At 37.1% G+C, this 25,408-nt stretch overlaps 1 protein-coding gene across 5 annotated transcripts in view; it reads right to left on the minus strand.

Annotated features, from left to right (window-relative positions):
* Positions 1-10,317: 10,317 nt before the first annotated feature.
* The window catches only part of LOC129751826 (chitin synthase chs-2), a 145,308-nt gene continuing 130,217 nt past the window's right edge, over positions 10,318-25,408 (minus strand). For 3 of the 5 annotated variants that reach the window (XM_055747561.1, XM_055747557.1, XM_055747555.1), the window contains 4 exons: positions 24,996-25,172; positions 20,422-20,625; positions 19,988-20,350; positions 10,318-11,370 (listed from right to left, as the gene is read on the minus strand). In XM_055747561.1, the coding sequence (XP_055603536.1) occupies positions 11,143-11,370; positions 19,988-20,350; positions 20,422-20,625; positions 24,996-25,172 (972 nt within the window). In that variant the 3' untranslated portion in view covers positions 10,318-11,142. The remainder of the gene's footprint in view (positions 11,371-19,987; positions 20,351-20,421; positions 20,626-24,995; positions 25,173-25,408) is intronic. The other 2 variants (XM_055747560.1, XM_055747556.1) reach the window with 1 other exon arrangement.

Below are 25,408 nucleotides of genomic sequence, written 5' to 3' on the forward strand. Positions count from 1 at the left end.
CTGGAAGATGATGATGATGCTCGAGAGGATCGTAGTGCCTGACTCTCGGATTAATATGATTCACGACGACAGTGAGGTGAGAAATTGAACGCTGAGGATTACGATAATAATAATAATAAAAAAAAACTAATTTAAATAAGTGAATAGTTATTACTATATTGCTAAGGAGTAATTAATATATTATTGAATGATAACAAAGCATATTTAAATTTTGAAACGCAGTGTTGATAATTTTTGTGATCCGAAAGCTTTTCGTAGAGGCGTGAACGTTTGAGAAATCCGAAGAAGAAATCCGGTTTCAATCTGGTCGAGGAACATTTACCCTTCGGTCATCCAAAAAAAGGACAAAATGATCGAGATTAGACCAGACCGAACTGAACGCCATCAGTAGTTTTTCGAGACACTTGAACTTCATGTGCAAATATTTTCATCTTGAAACAAAATCTTTGATGTTTGTGAGCTAGAATCTATAGCTTTCAATTCAAAAAATTCATTTTAATCATTAGTATTTGGTTTTGGGATCTAGGATATGAATAACTCGAGATTTAGTTTCTGTTGTTTTTAAATTTTCTAATGGCGCTCAGTTCGGTCTGGTCGAAGGCCGACCAAATATTGTAGAAGATCTTATAAAACGAAAAGAAAGGATAAACGTTATTGGTTGATAAGGCCTGCAATATAAATGACTCAATCCATCAGGAAGAAGAACACTATAGTTACGAAAAGAATCGAAAACCTCGAAAGAAATACCTGAGCAGAAGAATCGGATCCGAAGTTTTTTTGTGAAGCTCACCGAGTGGGATATTTTCAGAAACCTTTAAGATGGTAAGTACAAAAATTTCTTATTTTTTAACCATATTTGCGTATGTCCGCATACTCTGGAAAGATAATTTAATGTTTAGATAACTTACCTTTCTTCATTCCTCATTGAATACTAAGACGTGGCTGGCGCCATTATTGATCGTTTGGAAAGAGAGATCATTATATATGTATTTATCTATACATACAAAAAGCAATTTCTGTATGTATGTTTGTTTGTCCTCTATGAAGAGTGATAAGGTCAAAATTTGGTCAAGGGAAAACTCGTGTAAATCGGTGAAATCGTTTATTTAAAAAATCAAATTAAATTTCTTTTTCAAGGTTAATTAGTATAAAATTCAGGAAAAATATTCAGTAAGGCTTCCGCTTTTCCAAATCAAAATTGCCGGGCTTTACGCTTAACCCCTGCCATCAGATTTTGTACAGCCACCCTGTCCACCTTCTTCGCCGCAGAAAGCCAGTTTGCCTTGAACTGCTGCTCGTCCTTAGCAGTTTTTTTGGTCTTCTTTAGGTTCCGCTTGACAATAGCCCAGTATTTCTCAATTGGGAGGAGCTCTGGCGTGTTGGGAGGGTTCTTGTCCTTGGGAACCACCTGCAAACAGTACGAAACAACCGTGTTTCTTCAGGAAAGGTAGCAGACGTTTATTCAAACACTCTTTCACGTAAATTTCTTGGTTAACAGTCCCGGAAGTTATGAAAAGGCTGCTTTTCAAGCCACAGGTACAGATGGCTTGCCAAACCAGATATTTCTTCGCGAACTTTGACAGTTTCATGTGCTTGAAAATATCTGCTACCTTTCCCCTTCCTTTTGCCGTATAAAACTCCTGTCCCGGAAGCTGCTAGTAGTCGGCTTTGACGTAGGTTTCGTCGTTCATTACCACGCAGTCAAACTTCGTCAGCATCGTCGTGTACAGCCTTCGAGGTCGCGATTTGGCCGTCGTATTTTGTTTATCATTGCGATTTGGAGTCACTACCTAAGTTAGTGTTGATATTGACCAAATTTTGACCGTATCACCCTTTAGAGAGCTGAAGCTTGGCATGGATATTTATTAGGACCAGGAATGATTCAAAAGGTTTCCAGGTTCTCGAATGACCCCTTTTGAAGACGAACAATTTTATGTATCCAATTGAGGAACAGGGGCCGGCCAAAGAGGTTGTCCATACCAACTGTTTATACTTTTTGCGATATTGGCGTTATTATACATCGGATTGTGATGAAAATTTGCACATGAGTGTTATTAGATGGTCGAAGAATCGATTCCAGGTATCGAATTCCGGGTCGAGAGGCCGCCAAAGGTGTCGTCCATATCAACTGTAAAATGTTTCTGCGACATTTACGTTACTAAACATTGGATTTAGATGAAAATTTCCACTTAGGAGGTTTGAGGAACGCTCTATTGCTTTCAGGTTTCAAATTTTGGATCAATGGTCGGCAAAAGGAGTCGTCCATATTATCCGTTCACTGTTTTGCGATATTGTCTTAATTATGCCTAAGAGTGAGATAAAAATTAGCACAGTTTACAGCACAGTTTTACAGCACAGGAAATTGATTTCAGGTGTCAAATTTCGGATCTTCATCCAAAAAAGGGGTCGTTCATATTCGTTGTTCACTTTTTTTGCGATATTTTCGTGATTTTGCATCGGATTGAAATGAAAATCTGCAGATGAGTGTGTTTTGTCCCGCGTTATTTAGGGAAACAAGGGGAGTGATATCTCGAGCGAACGATCCGGTCAAATTGGGAGTCTAACTAAGATTAATTTTATTATTCATTTCTTAAGCCTACATTTGGGTGGCGACCTACACGTAGCTTACGCGTAGTCAGCATAAACAAACATCGGACGATCGAAGTACAGTTTCCTTTTGCTTGTGTCAGCATAAAGGACTGAACCTTAGATCGTCGCGATAGAATGTTCGCATGGGCGTAGCTAGTGGGGGCATCCACCACACGGCCTTTCTTATAAAATTTAAAAATTATGCTATTGTTTAATTTTTAAATTAAGTTTTAAGTTGTTATAGTCTTCTTCTTATTTATAGTAGTATAATAAGCAATAAATTGATTTGTTGATAAATTGTTACTAATTGATATTGTTATTGATTACATTGAGATATTGTTTCTTGAACTGTTAATGCAAAAACTAATATTGTATAAATATATTTAACTGAAGATCATCTAGTGTTTCGAATAAAGTGTTACAATGATTTATTATGGTGAATTACAATTATGGTTTATTGTTATTATTACTATTATTATTATTATTGTTATTTTCTACACATCCACCACACGTCCTATGTATGGTTTTACTCTACATTTGTGTACAAAATCTTGTTTTCCTTGAATTGAAATTTTTATGTTTGGATCTAAATCTTCCAATACTTGGTATGAACCTACATATATATTTTCCATCTTGGACCCAGTTTCATTTTTTAATAACACTAAGTCTCCTTTGTTAAAATTCATTTGTTTCGCCAAGTTGTTGAATTTTTCAACTCGTTTTATTTTCTCTTGTATTATTTTGTCCCTGATTGCTTGTTGCGAAGATTTCAATTTAATTTTTAAAATTTTTGAATAATCCTCAATGTCATATATTGGGTCAACTGTCTCGGCGTCAGATAGGTTTGATGGCAAATTACAGATTTTACCGAAAACTAGCTCAAATGGTGTTTTGTTTGTCGTTGTGTGGACTGTAGTATTGAACGCAAACTGGTAGTATTTCAACCAACTGTCCCAATACAAGGGTGATTTCTCACTATATATACGTAAGAAATTTCCCAAGTTTTTATGAGAATTTTCTAGTCCACCGATTGTTTCGTGGTGATATGCCGTTGAATTCAGTTTTTCTATTTCGAGTAATTTGCATATATCTGAAAATAGATTCGACATGAATTCCTTGCCTCTATCTGTAACAATTCTTTTTGGAATCCCATAGTTTAAAACAATGGTTTCTACAAAAGCTTTCGCTACAGTTTCTGTCTCTTTGTTCTTAATGGGTGTTGCCGTAATAAACTTTGTAAGGTCGCATTGCGTTGTTAATATATATCGGTTACCTTCTGCACTAGGCAGTAAAGGACCAACTAGATCTAAGTAAATTATTTCAAACGCAGTTAGCTGTTGTTGTGATTATCATTGGTGTTTTTGGTTTATTCATGATTCTGATTTTTCTGGCATAACTGGCACGAATCAATGAAATATTTGATACAGGGTGGCTAGCGAACCGGGAAAACCGGGAATACCGGGAAAAACTTTGGAATTTCATCTCGTCACCGGGAAACCGGGAAAAAACCGGGAATTTCGGCACCTCACCGGGAAAATTGTCATGCTTGAGATTTTTTCACGGAATTTCAAAAATATTTTCAAAATTATTTCTAAATTTAAGAATAGTTTTTGGCAGTCTTGATATAGATTTATCTTATAAACGCTTATTTTCGTTCATTAGTAAACAAACAAAGTTTGAATCGCTTTTTTAACAAATTGCGGGGCAATAAGATATCTAATTTACTGCTATACTTACAAGCATAACTCCAATGTTGTAAATTTAATAATGAATCTTCTGTCGACAAAACTTACTACAGTCGAACCTAGATAAGTAAGAGTCCAAAGAACTGAACATTTTTTCTCGTTTATATATCTTATGTAAAAATTGTATCGAAAACAAGCTCCTGCCGAAATATAAGGTCTTTACCCCTTTACCCTACAGAATAATATCTCACATTCAAACGATAAAAGTTCAGCCCTGTCTTATACACGATTTTCTATATTTTTACGAATCTTTAGTTCAAATGACTAGGGCACTACTAAAGTTATTAATTGTTTTGCATAGAAAAAAACTTTTTTTTTTCAAATATGTCTTTGAAATTCCTCAAAGAGTTTAACCGCATTCAGATAGTAACTAAAATTTTTCCTGCAATCTAATGATTATGAGTTTTGTAAGACAAATCCCCATTCAAGTTGACAAGCTGATTTGATATTATGTTTCGATGTATTTTTTTACATATTTCTATACGAGCTATACAATTTTTTTTTTAGAACTCGATATTTTTTTTTATTCACCATGGTTTTATTAAAAAAACGAGAATATTAAATAGAAAAATCATCATTTATAACCGGGAAAAAACCGGGGAAAAACCGGGGAAAACCCGGGAAAAACTTTGGAATTTGAAAACGAAAAATCGCTAGCAACCCTGTTGATATCTTTTTTCATATTCTTCCAATAGAATCTTTGCTGGATAGTGTGCAGAGTTCTATTGATGCCTGCATGGCCTGCCGTTGGTAGTACATGATAGTCGTTCATTATTATCTTTTTCTGTATGTCTTCTTTTATCACTTTTATGTGTTCCCCTATAATAATTATATCTGGTATATCCTTTATTTTTATTTCATGGATATTTTCCATTAGATGTTGAGCGCTCTTTTTTCTTTTTAAAAGTATGCATACGTTCTTCATTCTTAAATTTTTATATAATTCGCTACCTTTTTCATTACTCCCCGTAGGTGAGTTAATGTTTGAGTTGGCGGTATTCTTCATTTTTAAATTTTTTATATAATCCACTACCTTTTTCATTACTCCCCGTAGGTGAGTTAATGTTTGAGTTTGTGGTATTCTTATTTTTTGTGGGGTTATTTCAATTTCTTTTATACTTCCATTTCCATATATTCCACATTTGACTCATGAGGCTGATCAGTTCCTTCCGTGTCAGTGATTTCTTTGATTTGTTTTGATTTTGACCGTGTTATCATTGTCATTGTTGTTTCTGTCATAGTTTTTAGATCGGAAATCGATATACGTGATAACGCGTCCGCTATCACATTATTCCTTCCGGGAATATAGTTAATTTGAAAATCGTACTCCTCAAGTGCCAACCGAAATTTGGTTAGTCTACTTGAAGGATCTGTTAAAGAAAACAGGTAAACTAATGACCTGTGATCAGTATGAACAATAAACTTTCTTCCGTAAAGGTACGGTCGGAAATGTCTGATTGCCCACACCAAAGCCAATAGTTCCTTCTCTATAGTTGGATATCTAGCCTCAGCCTGGTTTAAGGATTTACTAGCATATGCAACCGGTCTGCCATTTCCATTGGAAAGAACTGCACCAATTGCATACCCAGATACATCCGTATGTAACGTAAAGGTATTATTTTTACCAAAATCAGGAAAATCAAGTACAGGTGGATTTATAAATTTTTCTCTTAAAGTATTGAAGGCTTCATTGCATTCAATGCTCCAATTGAATGGTGTATTCTTTCTTGTTAGGAGATTTAGAGGTGCACATATTGCTGCAAAATTTTTAACATGTTTGCGATAATAATTCGCAAACGCTACGAAACGCTTCACCTCGTCCGCATTTTTTGGAATGGGCCATTTTTTCACTGCTTCTATTTTAGCAGGATCAGGCTTTATTCCTTCAGCGGATATAAAGTGTCCTAAGTAGAGTAACTCTGTTTTAAAGAAATTACATTTCTTAGGATTCAATTTTAGATTGACTTTTCGAAGTTTTTCAAAAACTGCAATGAGGTTCCTATTGTGTTCCTCAATTGACTTACCAAAGACAATAATGGACAATAGACAAGACATTTCGTCATATCCAACCCTGACATCGCTATCGTCATAAGACGGGAAAATGATGAGGGGCTTATTTTGAGACCCATCGGCAGTCTCGTCATTTGATACTGTCCGGATGGTGTCGAAAAAGCTGTCACTGGTCTATCTTCTGGACGTAGGGTGCATTGATAATATCCTTGTGACAAGTCTAAATGCGAAAAATAACGAGCACCTGAAAGTGTATCTATAATGTCTTCAATATTAGGCAAAGGGAATTTATCATCCTCAATTACCGTATTTAGCTTCCTGTAATCTATAACAAGTCTCCACTTTTTCTTGTCATTTGCAGATTTTTTGGGCACTAGCAATATTGGACTATTCCATGCGGAAGTGGCCTTTTCAATAATTTGGTCCTTTACCATCTTTTGAATTTGCTCTTCTACTTCCGACTTTTGCATTTGCGGCAATTTATAAGGTTTACTATAAATTGGCTGGGCTTCTTTATTTATTTTAATCACTGGACTGTAGATATCTGTTACAGTCAGATTATCGTTTTCAAGACAAAATATATCAGCATATTTTGTGCAAATTTGTTCCATATGTTGTTTCTCTGTTTTTGGCAAAAGACTCAAATCCAATTCTTTGAAAAGCTGTTGCATTCTGTCTGACTTATCATTTTTATAATCCATCGCCAGTATCAAATACTCGCTGGCTGGCTTGATTGTTGGTTTTAGATTTGAAATTCGAACTGGTTTGTTTTTAACATTGATCATTCGTATGGGTATTTTCCCGTTCGAAGGTTGTACAATAGCATTTGCAACAAATACTTGTGGTTGTATTTCCTCATTCAATACAACACACGTTTCAAAAAAATTAGTTTCGACGTATCTAACAATTTCCGTTCTAGCCGGTATTGTAAAATACTCGTGATTTGGATTTTTGAATTCCAGCTTCATTCTTGCGAAATCAATGTTTGCTCCGAATTCCTTAAGGAAATTTGTACCAATTAATCCTGACACTTGGGATGGTAGTTTTTCCATAATATGAAATCTTATTGGATATTCGCTCGAACTGTAACCCAAAAATGTATCAATAAATCCTAACGTACTGGTTACTCCGTTAACACCACTAACTTCTAGTGTTAAGGAATCATCTATAAAAATTTCTTCAGGGATACACCTTTTGTCTAAAAGACAACAAGATGCTCCAGTGTCCACTATCAGTTCCACTTCTTTGTTAAATAGTAGGAATCTAGCTCTGAGAGCCTTTTTTGCATTAAAATCAGCGAAAAAGATTTATCAGATTAGCTTCCTCTCTCTGTTGGTTATCATTTTGTTGTTGTTGTTGTTGTTGAGGCTGTCTTTGAGGACATTCTTCGGCAACGTTTGCAGTGTGTGAACCTCCACGTCCACGACCACGACCGTTACCTCTGGAGCTTCCGTAATAGTTATTTCGATTGTTGTTAAAATTGGAGTAGTTACCGTTGTTAAAATTTGAGTAATTGCCTCTTCCTCGGTAACCCTCGTTTCCTCTGGAGAAACCGCGACCTCTAGGGTTTCCCCGGCCTCTCCAGTAATTTCCGTAATTGCTGAAATTTCCTTTATGGTGTCTGTTTCCAGCAGTGCACCATAGGGCCATCATGTTCTCAATACTTACATCCGCGTTCGGAGCACTTTGGCACTCCAAAGCATCGGATATGGCTTTGTTTAGTGAGGTAGGGTTTCTCGCTTTCAAGAAAAATTTTGTCGAGGGATCTTTCAGCCCTTCGACAAAGGCCTGAACCGCTACGGGTTCTACTATATTTAATGCCGCTGCCTCATTTGGGAATGTTCCCATTGAGACGTGAGCGGCGGCTAGTTTAGCGGATAGTTTTTCTAATTCTGATCCATAGTCAGAAATAGTCTTGGATTGTTGTCTCTTAGACAACATTTCTTTTTCCACCGCCCTCGGTGTTACTTTGATCGAGAATTTGGCTTTTAGTGCATCGAATGCCTCCTTGACGGATTGTGCATTGTCGATTGCACCATGGGCTGCGCCCACTAACCTTGTTTTCAAAAATTTGATTATGGCTGATGGTGGAACATCCGTGGAATATTCCACCAAGAGCTCTACTGTCTCTATGAACAGAGACAGTTTCGATGGTTCTCCATCGTATTTATCAATTAGCTTCATAGCTAACGATAAATCGAGGATGGCTACCATTTTTTCTTCAGTTATCTCGTCGTCTGATAGAAAATCAGTCAACTCGTCTTCTTCTTCTTCTTCTGATTCTTCGAGAGGATCTTCTTCCTCGCTCTCTTCGTTTGAGTCTTCTTCCTCTTCTTTCTCTACTCCTTCGGGTTTAGTGCTTTTAGAAGTACCTGGTCCTTCAGAACCTTTGGTAACTTTTGTTCTGTTTTTTCCAAGTTATCTGATTTTAATATTGCCAAACAACTTCTGGCAATATTTTTCAAATATACGTATCTTTTCTTTATATCCTGTTCATTTTCCTTTCCTCCTTGTTTTATAGCAAAGTTTTTTGCATCAGACAAGGTATCTTTAATCTGTAAGATTTTAAGACTCCTTGTCTTTTTGCTTAACTTACTATTCTTTTTGAGGTTTATCAGAAGCTGGTTAAGTAAATCTCCCGCTTCTAAAAATCTATCCATTCCCTGAGTAGGGAAGAAGCACTATTTCTAAAAATAGTGCTTCTTCCCTACTAGCGGCCCTTGATTGCCGCTCCTGTTCCGATGTTGTATATTGCTTGTATAATTTCCTTCTTGGCGTTCAGCTCCTCCTCTGTGACTTGTCGCTGCTTGTCCACCAGCCGCTGCCAGTATTTGCGCTTCCTCGTTCCGAAATCCTTATTGGTCAGTTCACTCGTTCCGAAATCCTTATTGCTCAGTTCACTGTTTCGTAAAATGTTCTTCAATTTATTGTCATTGTTCGCTCACAAATCACACTGTTCGTGCTCAGTGCACTATTTCGTAAAATGTTCTTTAATTTATTGTCCTTTTTCACTCACAAGTCACACTTTTCGCCAATGTGTTCACTGATTTTTATGTTATACATTCGGTAGGTTCGCGTGTCTCACTACCCGTTCGGCCACCCTTTCGGTGTGTTGACGTTGCAATTTTGATACAATTTTAAACGCCACGTATCCTACTGCTAGCGCTGCTAGTACACACAGCGCGACAGTTTGAGCTGTGTGATTTTGCTCTATCGTGTTGTTCGCCGCTGCTGGGGCAACGATCTCGTCTGCCGAGAACCATCCCATGGCGAATATGCGTTGCTTGATCGTTTAATTTAACAAACACTCACTTTTCACACGCTTTGGTAATTAGATTGTTCGTTGCGATGATCAGAATACTTTTCTTCATTACTTTGATAGACACACAGTGAACGTTATAACATATCACTCCAACTTAATTAATTACTTCTTCCACTGCACTGCACTGGCTAGGATCGCCATGTTTTGTCCCGCGTTATTTAGGGAAACAAGGGGAGTGATATCTCGAGCGAACGATCCGGTCAAGTTGGGAGTCTAACTAAGATTAATTTTATTATTCATTTCTTAAGCCTACATTTGGGTGGCGACCTACACGTAGCTTACGCGTAGTCAGCATAAACAAACATCGGACGATCGAAGTACAGTTTCCTTTTGCTTGTGTCAGCATAAAGGACTGAACCTTAGATCGTCGCGATAGAATGTTCGCATGGGCGTAGCTAGTGAGGGCATCCACCACAAGTGTTATGAGATATGAGCAATTAGCTTAAGGTAACAAGTTCCGGGTCACGGGTCGGTAAAAGGGGTCGTCTATATTAACTGTTAACTGTTTTCAAGCTGTTAATGTTATTATGCATCGGATTTGAATTGAAAATATCGCACAGTGGAGTTTTGAGGGATGAAAAACATGGAAAGAGTCTGTCCGCTTTATTTTGATGGTTTCTTTTCTGCTGTTTTGCTAAATGAAACACTAGCTTAAAAGTGTATAAACCTACAATATTTTATTTTATTCCATTTGTATAATTACCGATTTACAATCTACAATGAAGGTTCTAATTTGGACAAAATCTTTCATCAGGGGCATTGGAGAATATCATACAAAACAAGTGAGTTTACATACAACGAAAGGAATGAAGAAGGATTGCTTGCTGGATCCACGAACGACGCGAAAATTATTTACAATAATACAGATACTTTTTGTTGTTACCTTTCCTTGTGTAGGGTAATTTAATTAACCTAAAAAAATACGCGCGGTCAGTCGTGTCTTTATGGTAAGAAGGCCTAAACTTGTCTTTATCGTCTAACAAATAAATATGCAATAGGCGTTTTTCGAAATCAATTTTGCACATGTTGCGTTTTCAGTTGGTTCAGTTGCTTTGCGCTGGAAGGTTGTTGTTTGTTGCCTTCGTCTCGAGTTGTTATTAATGCTATCCTGTGATTAGTACATTACATTATTGAGTATTTGAGTTTGTTTTCGATTCAGTTTCTGTCGTTCAATATTGCAGTGTTTCTAGGCAGTGGGCGGTTTCCCCTAATATCTAACGTTTGAACAATGTAAATTATCGGCAGTTGTTTTTGAATGCTTGAGGCATTAAAAAATTGGTTTAAGAGTACTTTAAACTCGTTCTACTAACTTAACGCACTAGTCAGCTTATTCGCGATTCTTTTTTCAGAATAGAGTGTAGTCAATCACAATACGTCTCAATCTAGAGTGTATTCCTCACTTTCGACTTGTTCGGTCTCGTCGACCGACATCGGCGGCAACGGCACGGCGATGCACATGGAGGCGCTTCTGGTTTGTCATAGTCTGCCGTTGCTGTTGCTCCAGGTCACCTGGTTACGAGGTTGTAGTCGTAGTGAGTTTCGGTCGTCGTCTTCGATCACAGGTTCGTATGCTTGGTTGATCTGGCCCCCGGTTACCCCGTAGATGTCGCCTCCTGGGCCTCCGTTCACGTTGAAGATGTCCTTAACGCTTACCCCGGCGTTCGAGGTTCGCGTTGGTCGTGGAGGAGCGTTGTTGTTTGTTTGCTGAAAAACGGAAATTAGGATTAAATATTGAGTAGGATTGAACGCTAACTAAAACTCTGCTCATATATTAGTCGAACAGTTTGCGGTTAAAAAATTGTCTTCCGCAAGCTTTTCGAAATAATCAAAGTTATCAACTCGTAACATTTGAATTTCTACTCCATATACTTCGTCCCAAACCGTGATTTTCGAAAACCGAACATCACCTACTTCAGAGCAATGCGTTTCATTTCATCATACTCATTTAACTCCTCTTTCTGGTCTCAAATAATCTGAAGATGAGCAGGTATTCAACGTGGATTCCCCATCGGGTTCTCCGATCGGCGATCCGAATCTAGCTCACTGTAGGCCAGGTCAGTAGGAGCTAACCTCCGAGCTCTGAGTCAACCAGACCAAGCCTCGGTAGTGCTGAAGCTGTTTGCTTCAGATCTTCTCTAGACTATAAGACTTTCAAACATTATTATATGAAACATTTACAGTTTAGTTCGACCAAACAATATGGTTTGCAAACCCAGGTTAAATAGCCTCAGGTTATAATTACGATTTTAATGTTATACTATGTTATGTTTTGATTGAGAGCTATCGAATATAAAGCTTAAATGGTATTTTATGAGCATTTTGATTAATGAGCGAAGCTCATTTGGCAAAGTGCACTTTGCGTTTTGGGTTTTGCCTAGGAGTATTTACAGGGTTGCTAGCGAACCGGGAATACCGGGAAAAACTATGGAATTTCATCTCGTCACCGGGAAACCAGAAAAAACCGGGAATTTCGGCACCTCACCGGAAAAATTGTCATGCTTGAGATTTTTTCACAGAATATCAAAAATATTTTCAAAATTATTTCTAAATTCAAGAACAGTTTTTGAGAGTCTTGATATAGTTATTTATTTACATAGTATTCCGTCTCACGACATAACTTGACGAACATAATTCCTAAAATTCACTCGGTTCATAGCAACCGTTCATGTCTTGATATAGATTTATCTCATAAACACTTATTTATCTTATCTTATCACTTATCTCGTTTATATGTCTTATGTAAAAATTGTATTGAAAAGAAACTTTTGTCAAAATCTAAGGACCCTGATACAGAATAGTATCTTAGAGTCAAACGATTTAAGTTCAGGCCTGTCTTTTACACGATTTTCAACATTTTCACGAATCTTTTGTTCAAATGACTAGGGCACTACTAAAGTTAATCATTGTTTTGTATCGAAAAAAAAAAAACATTGTTTTTCTAAACATGTCTTTGGATTTGCAGTAAAAATATAACTGCATTCAGGAAATAACTTAATATTTCCTGCAATCTAATGATTTTTGGTTTTGAAGGACAAATTTCCATTCAAGTTGACAAGCTGATTTGATATTATGTTTCGATGTAGTTTTTTTTTACATATTTCTATAAAAACTATACAGTTTTTTCTGGAACTCTATAAAAATTCTAGAAAATTTCACAGTGGCTGAAAAATGCTACATAATAGTTTCAAGATCAATTCACCTCGATTTTTTTTTGAAAAAAACTATTGAAATAGTGGAGCAAACCAACGAATAGATGCCAATTTCGTAAGATTCATTTTAAAAAATCATGAATAGGGTGAATGTACCCAATCTTGGCCCCTAAGGCATGGTTGACTAGATTTCCCATGATTGCAGTCTACCTGTAATGTGTACCTTCAAAAGTCCTTCGACAAATATGATTGCTTACTAGCCTGAAATGCAGTAAAAATATGTCCTTGCTTGAAAATGGTTGATAATTTAAGATAAACCTGATCAAACTTTCGATCGAAATGCTCCTTATTGTAGCCCCCGCGCCGAATTTTGGCCCTTTATGAGTTCCTTAAATTGGCCGTCTCTAGGAAAAACTTGCCTCACTAATACAACAACAGCCCCCACGAATTCATTGAAAATATCCCGGAAGGAAGCACATCAATGTTCTGTATTGTTTTCAAAAAGTCGGAAGTACGAAATGTCAATCAATTTTTATAATTGATATTTGCATGTAAAATTATAATCTTACGTCAAAAAGCATTACTAGTTTATTTCAGTTTTTGTGTATTCATAATTTCTATTATAAGTTCCAAACTATGGCATAAACATAACATAAATATGTTCATTAATCAAGCAAACAAATCGTTTGCTAAATCTGTAACATGCAATCATGATAGATATGTTTCCAGTGAAGTTAACAGGGTAACATTAGATAGTAAATGTTCATATTTTTTTATTCCGGTCCCATAAAAGGAGGAACGACATTTTAAAAACTATTATGATCGAGGCAAGAAGCAAGCTAAAGCTAAAACTTAAGTCATCGAAAGATTCTTTTAATCATACATATTCAAAATGTCGTCCTTAGGAATTTTCTAGCAATCGTTTGCGTACACCGGGAAAGCAAAACAAGACAAACTTTCGCTCACTCCAGCCAGTCTGATAGAAATAGATTGCATCTCACTCATTCGTTTGGAAACTATAGGCAATGGAAGCGAACAGCAAATTCAAAAGCTGGCTGAAATTCGTGCTGCATCCCACTCGCACTCATGCAAAATCATCACCCAAACTCGGCAGCGCTTCTTTCGCAAATTCCTTTCCAACAGAGACCAAACATCATCACCTCCTGCTGATGCACAGTGATCTATAATTAAAAACAAACTTGGTCAAAATATTATTTTTGATTTCACATGAAACTGCAAACAATAAAAATTCAAGTTCGTTACAACATAGTATTCCAACATTGCAGTGCAATAATTTTTTTTAAATAAACATAATATTTAGAGTGTCATGATTTAAGCTTTATAACAATTTCTTTCAAAGCGACACATATGCAGCAAATCAAATTAAATCAAAATACGTTAAACCTCATTTCCAAATGTGGAATTTTTTGGGTATAGATATAGTAACTTTAACATTGAGATCCAAGATATCAATTCGGATTCGGATCCGGTAAATTTATTTATTGAGAGGTAAATTTTATTGAGAAGAAAAGTTCTCGAAATTTACCATAAAAGAGCAGCTCAAATTGTAGCACTATAATTCCAACTAAGATACCAAATAAGCTTGAGTTGACTTGAAAGATAAATGAATTAATTTTAGTCCAAAATACATTCATGATATTTTAAATTTATTTCAATCATTCATTTTACTTTTGACCGGCTTTTCAATTTCCAGACCACTGTGCACCGTCGGCCTACGAACGGCCGCCGGCTGCCGGCTGCCGACTGCCTGGTGATGTCGTTTTCACACATACATACATACTTCTATTTGTGGAATTGCATGCCAAGATTAGGCAAAAAAAAATGTTTATATTTTCTTAAATTCTAGATAAAAATGTACGTAGTTTGGAGTAAATAATAATTTTATATTTTTTGCCATGTTTCGCTATAACCAACGGTGATTTTTAGTGATTTTTCCGTGAAGAGGTGTGTTTTTAAAATCAATCCGAAGTTGGCAGATGCACTAGCAAGGTAGGTTCATTTAAGATTTTTTGTGAAGATCATAATTTTATTTGCAGTTTGTCATGTGAAAAAAATTTATTTCGTAGTCATTTGAATTCCATTGTGAACAAATGCTATGCAGAATGTTGCAATATGCGATTTTCTGTTATGTTTGATTTTTTTTTCATTTTTTGGCGTATGTTTGACATCAAAAACACCAAAATGCATTTTGGCAGGCCAAGATAAGGAGCATGCCAAATTAAGGCTCACTTACCCTACCTGTCAATTTGATACAAAAAGACTACGTGTTAACCCTTTCCTTCCCATGGTAGCACAGGTGATCCACAACTTTGTACAGCTCGCAATCGAACTGGGTGCTTTGAATCAACACCATTTTCTCACCGAATGTGTAGATATGAGTGAAGAAACATTGCACGAAATTTGAAGAAAATCGATTCGCCAAATTTTGCTCGGCAGATCAAAAACTTTAAAAAAAGTCAGTTTTTTCTCGAATTTAAATCAAGTCATCATTTGTTGTTCAATAACTTGATGAGTTTTTAGTATTTTCCTTAAATAAAAATGCTGACGTGCAGAAGGTTGCTTATGCAAGCAGAATCAAATGATGGTTTACTTAGATTTCAACAAAAACATATAAATTTTCGAGTAGGTAAAGTGGATCACTGGTGATACACTGGGAACAAAACGTACTTTTCTTCTTGCGGAGCTTTTCATCAAAACTCATGAAAACTATGCCGTAAAAAAATTTTCGCTTCAAGATAGTTATTTCATCTTCTAAAATGACCACATGTCTCGAAATATCTGTTAAAGTTCGTGATTTTTCGAAAAACGGCATGTTTACCTTTCCTGGCGCAAAGTGTCATGGCGGCCATTGTTCAAGGAAAAAATGAAAATTTCAAATATTTCAATAAATAGACTATCGAGGGATGGGTATACCAATGAAGTTTTTTATCAAACAGGATCGTTTTAGTTTCTGATCAATTAGGTAATGGAATTCCATGTTTTTTTTGCAATTATTTCTTGTTTTTCATTTACACCCTATGTGTTGCTATCTTCCCAATGGAGCATATATGATCCACCTCAAAACCCTAATTTATCGAATGGATCATTAAAGTAGCCTTAAATTATGCATCTTTTGTTCTAGAACTTTAGTTGTAAATCAATATTTCTATTTTTAAAACGTGAAAAACCACGTGGGAAGGAAAGGGTTAAAAGACGCCAAGATATTTGTCATGATTTCTAACCGATTAACAAGTGTTGGGATATATTTGTTAGAAATTTGAGGCCCTTGAAAATATTTTTTTATTCACCATGATTTAATATAAAAAAATGAGTATACTAAATGGGAAAATCATCATTTATAACCGGGAAAAAACCGTGGAAAAACCGGGAAAAACTTTGGAATTTCAAAACGAAAAGTCGCTAACAACCCTGTATTTATACCTTTCCGTCCGCTTAACCCGCCCTGAGAGAAAGTGTAACTAGCTGGGCATCCAACACGCTGTCTCATAAGTCACAAGTGAGGTGGTCATAAGCAGTGCAGGTTTGCGGGACATTTCTGGTAACAACTTACTCTATTCGGGTTACATTCTCGGGTTAATGTGATTGCACCTTGAGTCCAAGTGCCTTGTGATACCAACGCAAGAATTATCGCAAGAAAAGGTAGGGGACAATGGTATTCAACTGACTGAGCTGATTCTCTGTACCTACTAAATTTAACGTTTAAATCTAAAATTTCGAATCCGAGCTCGGAATCAATAATCATATTCGAAATTGGAGTTAAAGCTTCAATTGCTAAACACGCAGTGAATGGTAAATTCAAAATACTCAGAACATTTGCATTCCGAGAACTATTGGCTACCTAAGTTAAAATTCCCTCTAGGTTAAGAAATGCATAACAGAGTTTTATCTTTAAATATGAAGATTGCCTACTTAAAGTGAAAATTGGATTCATTCACAATAAACGGGAATCGCCGAAACCGGTAGTTCGCTACAAATTTTCCACATGTGTAAAGTGGCTATCGTAGATACATGCGAACAAAAAATGTTCACTGAACAATCTGCAAAAGTAAGTGGAGATTGGTAGTTATTACTGAAATATCGTGATTTTTATCGAAAAAACCTTTTAAAATATTTTTTAGAATATTTGATTTTTGTTAGAGATTCCTGTTACGAGATATCGACGGTTGAAACTCGGGCACGGGAGTTCTACGAGAAGATGCTGATGATGGACGACGAAACGTATACAAAAGCCGTTTTTGCGCAGTGGCCACACTTGGCGTGAAGAACGCCTTCAACAACGTCAGTTCGGCAGCGATTGCATCGTCGTTCATCCATATGAGGATTTCGGCATATATCTGTAGGATGGTGGAGTATATGACCAGCGAGGAACTGGAAACAGTGAGTGTCTCGGATCGCTACTTGGCCCGGTATTATGGAACATTGTCTACGAAGAACTGCTGAGACTGCATCTCCCCACGGGAGTGAGACTTGTGGGATTCGCCGACGATGAGGTTCTCCTGGCATCGGGCCCATTAACCGGAGAGGTTCAGCTACTTGCCACAGTAGCGATTGAGAAGGAGGAAAGGTGCGAGCACAGGCACTTGCCCGATGTGCGGAAACATGCCAGAGAGGCCTCGATGTCCAACTGGCAGCACCAGTGGAACAGCTCGGAACGTGGTCGGTGGACCCATCGCTTGACCCCTAACGTCGGATCCTGGATGGACCGGAGACATGGAGAGGTGAATTTCTGCAGGACACAGTTCTTGACTGGTCACGGATGCTTCATGCAGTACCACCATCGGTTTGGACACGTGACCTCTCCATTCTGCCCAACCTGCGGTGACACAATAGAGACACCAGAGCACGTAGTGTTCAACTGTCCGAGGTTCGAAGGGGTATGCGTAAACAAGCTTGCCGCCTGCGGATCAGACACGACAGCCGATAACATCTTGCGGAGGATGTGTGAGGATGCCAATCATCATTCACCCGGATCATGACTGTCCTGCAGAGGAGTTGGAACCAGCACCAGTCCGCGACCGGTGTAGGGTGACTCCTTCGTCGGGGAACATCTGAGTAGTGTGCGTCCGATCGTGTCAGTAAAGCATACAATGACAAGACTCTATCTTCTGCGTATGCCGAGCTGCCTGGTACGTCGCGCGTCTGTGTAGGATAGCTTTAACGTTACCGTCGCGGAATATCCGAGTCGAACGCGCCCTTTGCGACGGAGGCTGTGGCGATAAGACAAGACCTTCTCGGCGGTCTAACTCGTAGGAGTATGCACGTCGCGGAGTACTCTTGGGTAGAGTGGTCTCACGTCGGGATTCATCTGAGTCGCGAGCGTTAAACACCCGGACGTGTGCTGTGACAGGCGCGAATCTAGGATAAGCTGTTCTCGATTCGGCACACGACGGGTAAAAAGCCTAGGGCTCCCAGCCCCAAAGTTGCAAGCCGAAGGAAGGAGGAATACAAATATAAGACTCTACCTTCTGCGTATGCCGAGCTGTTAGGTACGTTGCAAACGTTGTGTTGGATACCTCCACCGTCGCGGAGTATCTGGGTAGAACGCGCTCCCTACGACGAAAGCTGCGGGGATAAGACTTGACATTCTTCGCAGTCGAACTCGTAGGGGGAAGAGTAATTACGCCGCGAAATACTCTCGGGTAGAGTGACTTCACATCGTCGGCGGGTGAGTCACTCGAGCCGGTGTCGGATGACGTCATCGCCAGGAATCATCCGAGTTGTTTTTCGTAAAGCCCCGGACGTGTGCTGTGACAGGCGCGGGTCTAGGATAAGCTGCTCTCGATTCGGCACCAAACGGGCAAAGTGGAGAGGGCCTCGAGCCAAACCAAGCGGAGCCAAGATCTCGAGTCGTTAGAGGAGAGGTTATTGGTCTCTTGCAGTGGTCTCGAACAGAAGCGGAGCGCACGATAGCCGTACAAACCAAGCGAGCTTCGAGTTACGAGTAAGGGCCGGACCTCGAGTCGTCAGAGGAGAGATCCTCAGTCTTGAATCGTAACAAGAGGCAGGGTATATATGCTGGAGTTTCGACTTAAAATTGAGTTAGTCGATGAGCGCTTAAGCGCGGACTTGGTCTCCTATCTCGGCTACAGCCATCGATGCAAGTCCGGATGGGAATTATGACCAGATGCTCCAGGTGGAGTTTATGGCGTAGGGGTACTTAGTATCATGAGTCGTCCAATTGCACCCATGGACCCAGAGTAGCATACTGGAAGGACGCGGTGGCTCGCCGTTCCTTGAAATGCAATCCGTAAAAAGGATTTACCACCTGTGTGATCAGCCAATTAAAAAAATATGGCTGCTGTGTGATGGACGACGAAACGTTTATAAAAGCCGATTTTAAGCCAATTCCGGGATTGGAGTTTTTCACTGGCAAGAGCAAGTTCGATGTGGACAGAAAATTTATGAAAAAGAAAATGTCGAAGTTGGCCTCCAAATATCCGGTTTTTCAGGCCATCTGCGCTTGCGGATGGAGCCTTTCGTGACAGAAGGCACAGTAAATGGAGAGATCTACAAAGAGACATGTTAAGAAAAGGGAAAAAACTAAGAAACTGGTTCCGAACGATACCGTAAAGACTTTGATGGAGGGCATCAAGCAAAAATGCGTTCAATTGTACACACAAGGCTCCATCGATCAATTTTTCTTTTGATTTTTGAAGTATAGATATATGTATGTATAAAACTACCCTTAAATTTTGGTTTGATTCTAAACATTATAAGAAAATTTTTATGACTTTTTCTGTGTCGCAATAGTTTTGTGTTCGCCTTGGTGGGTCTAGGTTATCTGATACCAAGATACCGATAAATTCATTATTCCTGATTCTAAACGGACATAGCTTCATTGCTCGCTTCTCACGATGTTCAGTGCAGCTCGAAAGCCTTATTCTTCGAGTCAAGTGACGTGACTCGTTAAATTTCACCTAAAAGTTTTGACTACTGTAAATGCTCATGAAAATACAGTTCAAATGAGCTCCGAGAACCGATCAAAGCACATCTGTTTCTTACCTCGCACTTCGCACAGAAAGACTCGATGTTTTCGATTTTGAAGGTAAAACATTTCAGCTGATGGCAGATTACTTTTTCAAATTGATACACGAGCAGAACTGTGATTGGGTAAAACGGGATCCCTAGGATAAATAGTTAGATAAACTTACATTATTCATTCCGGTAATTCCATACTCATTGTTCGCGCCTAAGGTCTGCATCTGCGATTTGCGCCTCTCGGCCATGACCGAGTTCTTGCGCACCTCCAGCGCCCGAATCGTTTCCCGACGCATCGTCATCCGCCGGGTCAGGATCGGAGTGCCACTGTTGTTCTCATCGGCCGTCAGTTTTAGGAACCGCTTCTTGAACGCCACATCCAGCGTTCCGATCTGTCGTCTCGGCTGCCGGGCCTTCTCCAGATTCTGAATCGTCCGACGGCGCGCTATCCGGTCCGGTCCGCTGCCCGAATCGTTATCGTAGTCCCCATCGATACCCTGCAACCTCTGGAGATTCTTGACGATCTCTACCGCGTGCTGTTAAAGAGAAAAGGGTATCAATCAGGAGGTCATCTCGCCTTATCATCAATTTCGGTATCGTTGTTAACCTTATCTATCAGCGCATCCTGCGAGAGCTCTTCCGGTTTCTTGTTGCAGCCCCAGTTGAGCTCGGTCGAGGCCAGAATATGGGACAGGGTACCGAAACGATGGAACATCATCGCCACGAACTGGATGATCAAAATCAAAGCGAAGAAAAACACAAACACCAACCCGATAGGTTCCAGCTGCAGATATTCCTTAGATATGTGGACCTGCCGAGGCGATTCGGTTTTTTTTGAACAAATTGAATTGTTAGAATTTTTGTTTTGCACAATTATTTCGAATGAATGACAGGTTAGTGAGTCTGACTTAGCGGAACATTTTTATCTTTCTATAGAACAAGCTCCCGCTTAATCAGACGTTAGGTGAAGTTAGTAGGATTTTTGGGTTTGATGGTAAAATTTTGAAGACAGATTGATTATTAACATTCAAACAGATGTGAATTGTCCGTTAGCCACGTGAAAATGATGAGTATGGGAAGGGGGAAAACATTCAAGGATGGTCTTAATTCTAGATTGCGAAGTAGTCAAGTTTGTTAAGTCTTTTCATCCGACAGAGATGAAACCAGAGTCCAATCCGAACATTTGAACATGCACTTTACACCGGTTATTGAGCCTGGTTTTGATGGTAGCTCTTAATTTTTTCTGTGTGTTTTTGACCGATTTCCAGAAGTGTTTCTTTTTTGTTTCCGTAGCTGGATGCTTGATTTGTGAAGCCAAGCCATGCTGTTAACGTATTAAAAAATCGTTTTCCCCGGTGGTGTATTTCTCGTTTTTTCCGTTGGGTTCATGCAGCTGTAAGCTTTTTTGTGTTCCATTTTACAAAAATCACACCAGGGATATTTCAAAAGGACTGTTATTGTTGCATTTATTTTTGGAAACCCTTGCAATGTTGATAAACTTTGAAAAAGATTCAAAAATAGACTTTAAAGTGCACAACAGAATTTCAAACTGTTTTATTCCTGAAAATCCGTAACGGAATCGCTTTATTACTATTACTGGAAAGTGTCATAGTACTCTTTTGCAAAAAAATTTTTAGATGCCAAGTTTAGATTCTCTCAACTATCAAAGTTGGGGGATAAAAATGAGGCGTTTGGAGGAAAAGGGGTAAAAGGCCAAAAATCATCGATTTTAAGTGAGTAACGAACAAATTTCCTAATAACTTAATCTTTATCTAGTGCCAATGTCAGATTTTTAGGATTTTCTCTTCATACTTTTTTAATCGAGGGATAACTACAACTTTTTGAAAAATATCTGAAAAACGGAAAAAACTGGGTTTGAACCGCGTTTTCCGAAAACAGCTTTGATGTACTTATACACTTTTGCTTTAAAGAGCATCAAATGGTATTGAATATCATTGGAAAAGACGAGGTATAAAACTTATAAAATTGAAAAATATGATTTCAAACAAAAAGATAGAATAACTGAATTGAAAAGATGAGTCTCAATATGGAATGTGAATCGGAAGCTGATCCTTGAATCTAACTCTGAGTTCTGATTTTACATCTGAAATCGTAATTTGAAGTTGAATCTGAAATCTGAATCCGAGATCTTGGATCTAAATACTGCATCTGAAATCTAATTTGAAATCTCAATCTGAATCTAAATCTGAAACCTGAGTCTGATTTTTTAAATCTAAAATCTGACCAAAGATTTACATTCTGAGAAATGGATCGAAAATGTGAAATGCGAAAGTAAGAAAAGATCTAAACCTGAAAATTAAATTTGAAAACTGAAGTCTGGAATCGAAATCTGGAACAAAAATAAAAATCTGAATCTGAAATGCCAACCCGGATATAAAGTCTGCAACTTAAATATAAAATCTGAATCCGGGATCTAAAATTAGAATCTTAAATCCGAATCTGGAATATGAATTTGAATCTGAATCAGAATGTGAAGTATTATATCAAAAATCGGAAGCCGGTATGAAAAAAACTAAACCCTCAATTCTCCAATCTGAATTTAAAAAAATAAAAAAATAAAATAAAAAAAAATAAAAAAAAAATAAAAAAAAAATAAAAAAAAAATAAAAAAAAAATAAAAAAAAAATAAAAAAAAAAATAAAAAAAAAATAAAAAAAAATGAAAAAAAAATAAAAAAAATAAAAAAAAAATAAAAAAAAAATAAAAATTAAAAAAAAATTCAAAAAAATTACAAAAAATAACAAAAATAACAAAAAAAAAAATTACAAAAATTAAAAAAAATAACGAAAATAAAAAAATAACAAAAATAAAAAAAATTACAAAAAAAAACAAAAATTACAAAAAAAAAATAACAAAAATAAAAAAAAATAACAAAAATAAAAAAAGTAACAAAAATAAAAAAAAACAAAAAAAATCACAACAATAAAAAAAAAACAAAAATAAAAAAAAAATAACAAAAATATAAAAAATAAAAAAAAACATTTAAAAAAATAAAAAAATAAAAAAAAATTAATGAAAATGAAACAAAAAACAAAAAAAATGTGTAATCTGAATAAGATACTATCATCTGAAATCTTAAATCAGAAAATAAATCTAAAGGAATCTTAAACTGAGATCATAACATCACAATGTCATCCATCTCAATTAAAACACGTAAATTTGTACTATAGGCGAAATCTTCATTTAAACTTTTGCATTTTGATTATAAATTTTAAATTTAATTTATGTGAGGGTATCCTTATTTGAAACTTCGGAATCTCAAATGTGAAATCGTTATTTTAAATCAAAATTTTTATTTTTTATTTAATTTACATAGTATTCCGTCTCGCGTCATAACATGATGAACATAATTCCTAAAATTCACTCGGTCCATGGCAACAGTCCTCTAATTTTATTTTCATTACACAAGGCAACAAAATTCGAATTTTCCCAAAATGCAAAGATTTCAAGAGCTAATTGTTACTTCTAAGAAAAAATTTCCAGATGTTTGCATTTTGTTACTAGAGTTTTGACGATATTTTTAAGGAAATTTCGAGAGAAACCTAGATATTTTATGAAGCATAAGTTAAAACGTTTTGAAGTCTTCATCGCATTTATAAAATAGATAAATCTTCTGCATCAGAAACGTAAAACAAGCAGTTTCGAATATATAATACCATTTTTTAAAGCAATATTTCTCTGAAACTAAAATATTTCAATCGAAGATTTCATGAAAGATTTATTTTACTCAAAACTTATATACTTTCAAAATCCACATCACCAAAACAAGAGGTCAGAAACATAATCGGACAAAAGCTTCGAATTCGGGACGCCAAAATCTTCTAAAATCAATTATCAACTCTTTAATACAGAGGCTTGTTTGAACAAAATCAAACTATCTCGGAAACGCGTTTATGCTTTTGAGTCCTATGTTTACAAGAAAAAATCTTGAAATTAAAAGCAATTGACTTATGGTATTTTTTATAACTTATTTTTATATTTTTGTATAGCTTTTATAAAATAGCTGTTATTTCTACAGTTTTGATAATTTTAACATTTTTTTACTCTCAACCAATTACAAACCATTATTGGGAAGAAATTTCAAAAATCGTATTGAAAAAAGTCAGCAATTTCAAAAACGGGTTTTCAACTTGGATGACTTATAACTCTAATTAAGAATATTTATCCGGTATCACAGTTCTCATTCCCAAATTTGAGACTTGATCATAATTTTTATTTGCAGTGCAATATTTTATTACTGATTCTATTTGACGATTTAGTATTTCCTGTAAGAATCTTGTCTCACACTGTCACACTGTCAAACAACTCTTTCACGATGTTTAAAAGTATGCCATCATCAATTTGTTATGACTCAGTAATAACTTTATTACAGTATATTGAAATAAATATTGAATAAGTGTTGTGGTATACAAATGTTGCATCTAACCCTGCTTTTGCATGATGCCCCGTTTGACGGTATCCCCAGAAATCAAGTAAATATCCCCATTCTCCCCTACTGATTTACAATTTATCAGTAAGATTCAAACGCACATATTATCGCATCGTTATTGACAAAGAGGTTACCCAAGTTGTGCTTGCGTAGATACGCCTCATTTTGCGTAGTAGTAACTGTGCAAGGTGTGTGTTTGTGTTATTCTGAGCTTTGGTAGACACATGCTGTCTGCTTCTTCTGGAGAAGTGGGGGATCATGCAGATTTTCAGTTTGCAAGTTGGGTGATTTAGAAACATAGAGTGTGTTACATATGTATGTGACCTGGTAAGATGCCTTAAATCGGTGGGGGGATGCAGTTAGCTATGGGGAGGTTTTCCGAAAATAACATTGAACAAATAACATTCACACAGGTAAAAAGAGGCAAGAGGAATCAGAGGGATGGGAATATTTTTCGGCTCAAGATAGGGGATTTTGGATTTTAGGAAAGTGTGGGGGAAAGGGTACCATCACTTTTGTGTGAGAACTTTGGGTCGGGTTGTGTTTAAGGTCAGCGGGTAGGATTGGTTTTTTTTCGTTTTTGGTGGGTCCAGGATTTCGTGTGATCAAGGGGAAGTTGAAAAATTAGCCAACGTGTAGTAGCCCTTAGCGCGTATTTGGGTTGTGTGTTTTTAGGGGTGTAACCGGGGGTTTGATAAAAGGTTGACAAAAAAAGTTCAATTGTAGCAAACCTCAGCCGTCACTTCGTCGTAGGTAATATTGGTCTTAACGCCCAACGGCCATACGATGTGTAATTTATCCTTGTTCAACTGGAGCAAGAACACGATCAGTACGAACAGGGCGTTGAACATGAAGAACGCAAACACGGACTTATTCCGCAACTCGATCAAATCGGATGCAATTCGGGCCTATTTTTTTGTTTTTATATTGGTTTTGTGTTGTTTCGTTTTTTCGGAATTGTCATGATCGGTTTAAGGTCATTTCGATGGGAGTAATGTGCGTGAGCATGTACAGTTCATGATCAGTTCGATTGAAATTTACATCGATTTTGATTTGTACAATATTCGAATCCGTAGTCCAAATAGGATCGTCCAAGGCAAAAAGAAAAAGAGAAACGAAAAAAGAAAGATTATTATCTGTGAAA

This window comes from Uranotaenia lowii, chromosome 3 (assembly GCF_029784155.1).
Source record: "Uranotaenia lowii strain MFRU-FL chromosome 3, ASM2978415v1, whole genome shotgun sequence".
Taxonomy (NCBI): Eukaryota; Metazoa; Arthropoda; class Insecta; order Diptera; family Culicidae; genus Uranotaenia; species Uranotaenia lowii.